Source organism: Phoxinus phoxinus (assembly GCF_949152265.1).
Source record: "Phoxinus phoxinus genome assembly, chromosome: 16".
Lineage (NCBI taxonomy): Eukaryota > Metazoa > Chordata > Actinopteri > Cypriniformes > Leuciscidae > Phoxinus > Phoxinus phoxinus.
In genome coordinates this window covers 1,677,805-1,680,304 of record NC_136891.1, presented here as the reverse complement: position 1 = coordinate 1,680,304, position 2,500 = coordinate 1,677,805, and the positions used below count along the sequence as shown (strand labels likewise).

General features: G+C 47.0%; 2 protein-coding genes across 3 annotated transcripts in view; both read left to right on the top strand.

Annotated features, from left to right (window-relative positions):
* Positions 1–122, top strand: part of fig4a (FIG4 phosphoinositide 5-phosphatase a) — an 88,526-nt gene extending 88,404 nt beyond the window's left edge. For both annotated transcript variants that reach the window (XM_079639536.1, XM_079639535.1), the window contains exon 25: positions 1–122. This exon is cut by the window's left edge and continues 63 nt beyond it. The gene's annotated coding sequence lies outside the window, so the exon portion shown is untranslated.
* The window catches only part of gpr6 (G protein-coupled receptor 6), a 4,176-nt gene continuing 1,683 nt past the window's right edge, over positions 8–2,500 (top strand). Inside the window, exons 1-2 of the mRNA XM_079639555.1 lie at positions 8–140; positions 1,569–2,500. The exon at positions 1,569–2,500 is cut by the window's right edge and continues 1,683 nt beyond it. Of these exons, the coding sequence (XP_079495681.1) occupies positions 1,577–2,500 (924 nt within the window). The 5' untranslated portion in view covers positions 8–140; positions 1,569–1,576. The remainder of the gene's footprint in view (positions 141–1,568) is intronic.

Below are 2,500 nucleotides of genomic sequence, written 5' to 3'. Positions count from 1 at the left end.
GCCCGGGTCCTCGGGTGCCAGTCAGTCCCTCTCCGTTCCCGCATGGATCCCAACAGGAGTACAGGACTCACCTGAGGAAGAGCACGCGAGCGGTCTGTGGAAGAAAGCCTGTGAGACTCCGTTCCCATGTGAAGGAGAAGGTATGCTCGCTTTACCCGATTATAGACTCAGAGAAGCTGCGTGTGTGCACAAACTAAACTATTCATGCAGTTTGCACTGAAGCGAAGCTCTTGCTTTCACTTATCGAGCATATGATTTATCCTTGCAAACATTCCTGAGTTTATAAATGACGAGATTTCACTTATTAATATGTCTTAGGTATTTCGCCGCGTGCGTGAGGAAAACGCTCGTTCTCGAGCCGCTCCGAGTGATGTTCAAGTATCAGAGATTTCTTCATGCAAATGATACTATGAAACTTCTTAATGTTGTTGTGAATAATGTTAGATGCAGTGTGTGTATGTTTGCCCGCCTTAACTGGATGCTAAATGTATTTGGCACGTAAGAATGCCATTGCAAAAAGTGGGTTTTACATCTATTTAGAATCTCTACATGTCATTTATTTGATGCAGTTTCCTTAACTAAGAGCTTATAATGTTTAAAAGATGTTTATGCTCATATAAACTGCTGTATCTGGGCTTCTGCCTGAGGAAATGCTCGTTGTAAGGTTCAGCACCGCGGACAGCGCCACGCGTTTCTTCATCGCGAGGACAGTGAAGTCTGAGTCTCTGCGTGGCGTTTATAGATTCACTTGATGCATTTCCCAAACTATACGAGCTTATAATGTTTTTGCTTGAATAAAATAATTAACTTTTCCTTGTGCATGAGGAAAATGCTCTGTCTTAGATTCAGCTCTGATTGAGTGACATGCAAATGATACAGTGATGATGTCTCTACATGCCATTTATAGATTTACTTGAAGCATTTCCCAAACTATAAGAGCTTATAATATTTAAAATAGTAAATGTTTCCTTGTGCGTGAGGAAAATGCTTATTCTGAGATTCAGCTCTATGGATTTTCAAGCAAATGACATTTATAGATTTATTTGATGCATTTTCCAAACGATAAGAGCTTACAGTGAAGTCTCTACATGCCATTTATAGAATTACTTAATGCATTTCTTGAATAAAATGCATTAATGAATTCTTTTTATCCGTGAACTTATGCATGAATAAAATCATTATTTTTGCCTTGTGCATGAGGAAAATGCTTATTCTGAGATTCAGCTCTGATTTATTTTCATGCAAATGATACAGTGAAGTCTCTACATATCAGCTTTAGATTTACATGTGGCGTTTCCCAAACTATAAGAGCTTATAACTATTCAAATGCTTGAATAAAATAATGAATTTTGCCTTGTGCACGAGGAAAATGCTTATTCTGAGATTCAGCTCTATTGATTTTCAAGCAAACAACATTTATAGATTTATTTGATGCATTTTCCAAACTATAAGAGCTTAAAATGCTCAGATTAAACAATTCTTTAGGCTTGTGCACGAGGAAATGCTCCTTCTGAGACTGCAATACTGCTGTAGTGATGTTTCTCTGAGCTGTCATGTCTGCTCTCCAGGCCGAGAGATGAACGAGAGCGGAGCGCTGAACGAGAGCGCGCTGGGTTCGCCGTCCTCCTTGTGGCTGGAAGCGGAAGCGCTGGACGGGAACCGGAGCCTGGCGCTCTCCTCGGCGGCGCTGGACTTCCGCGTGAACCCGTGGGACATCATGCTGTGCCTGTCGGGGACGGTGATCGCGTGTGAGAACGCCATCGTGGTGGCCATCATCTTCTACTCGCCGACGCTACGCAACCCCATGTTCGTGCTGATCGGCAGCCTCGCCACCGCCGACCTGCTGGCCGGAATGGGATTAATCCTGAACTTCGCGTTCCAGTATCTGGTGTCGTCCGAGACCATCAGCCTCATCACGGTGGGATTCCTGGTGTCGTCCTTCACGGCGTCCATCAGCAGCCTGTTGGCCATCACGGTGGACCGCTACCTGTCGCTCTACAACGCTCTGACGTACTTCTCGGAGAAGACGCTGCATTACGTGCACCTGATGCTGCTGGGCACGTGGGGCGCGTCTCTGGCGCTCGGACTCATGCCCGTCCTGGGCTGGAACTGTTTACAGGACGAGTCGTCCTGCAGCATCGTGCGCCCGCTCAAGCGCTCCAACCTCACCGTCCTGGCCGCGTCGTTCTTCGTCATCTTCATCCTCATGCTCAGCCTGTACTTCAAGATCTGCAAGATCGTGTGTCGGCACGCGCACCAGATCGCGCTCCAGCAGCACTTCTTCACCACGTCGCATTACGTGGCCACTAAGAAGGGTGTCTCCACGCTCGCCATCATCCTGGGCACGTTCGGCTTCAGCTGGCTTCCCTTCGCCATTTACTGTTTAGTCGGGGAGCGGGAGTATCCGCCGGTGTACACGTACGCAACGCTGCTCCCCGCGACGTACAACTCCATGATCAACCCCATCATCTACGCCTACCGGAACCCTGAGATCCAGCGC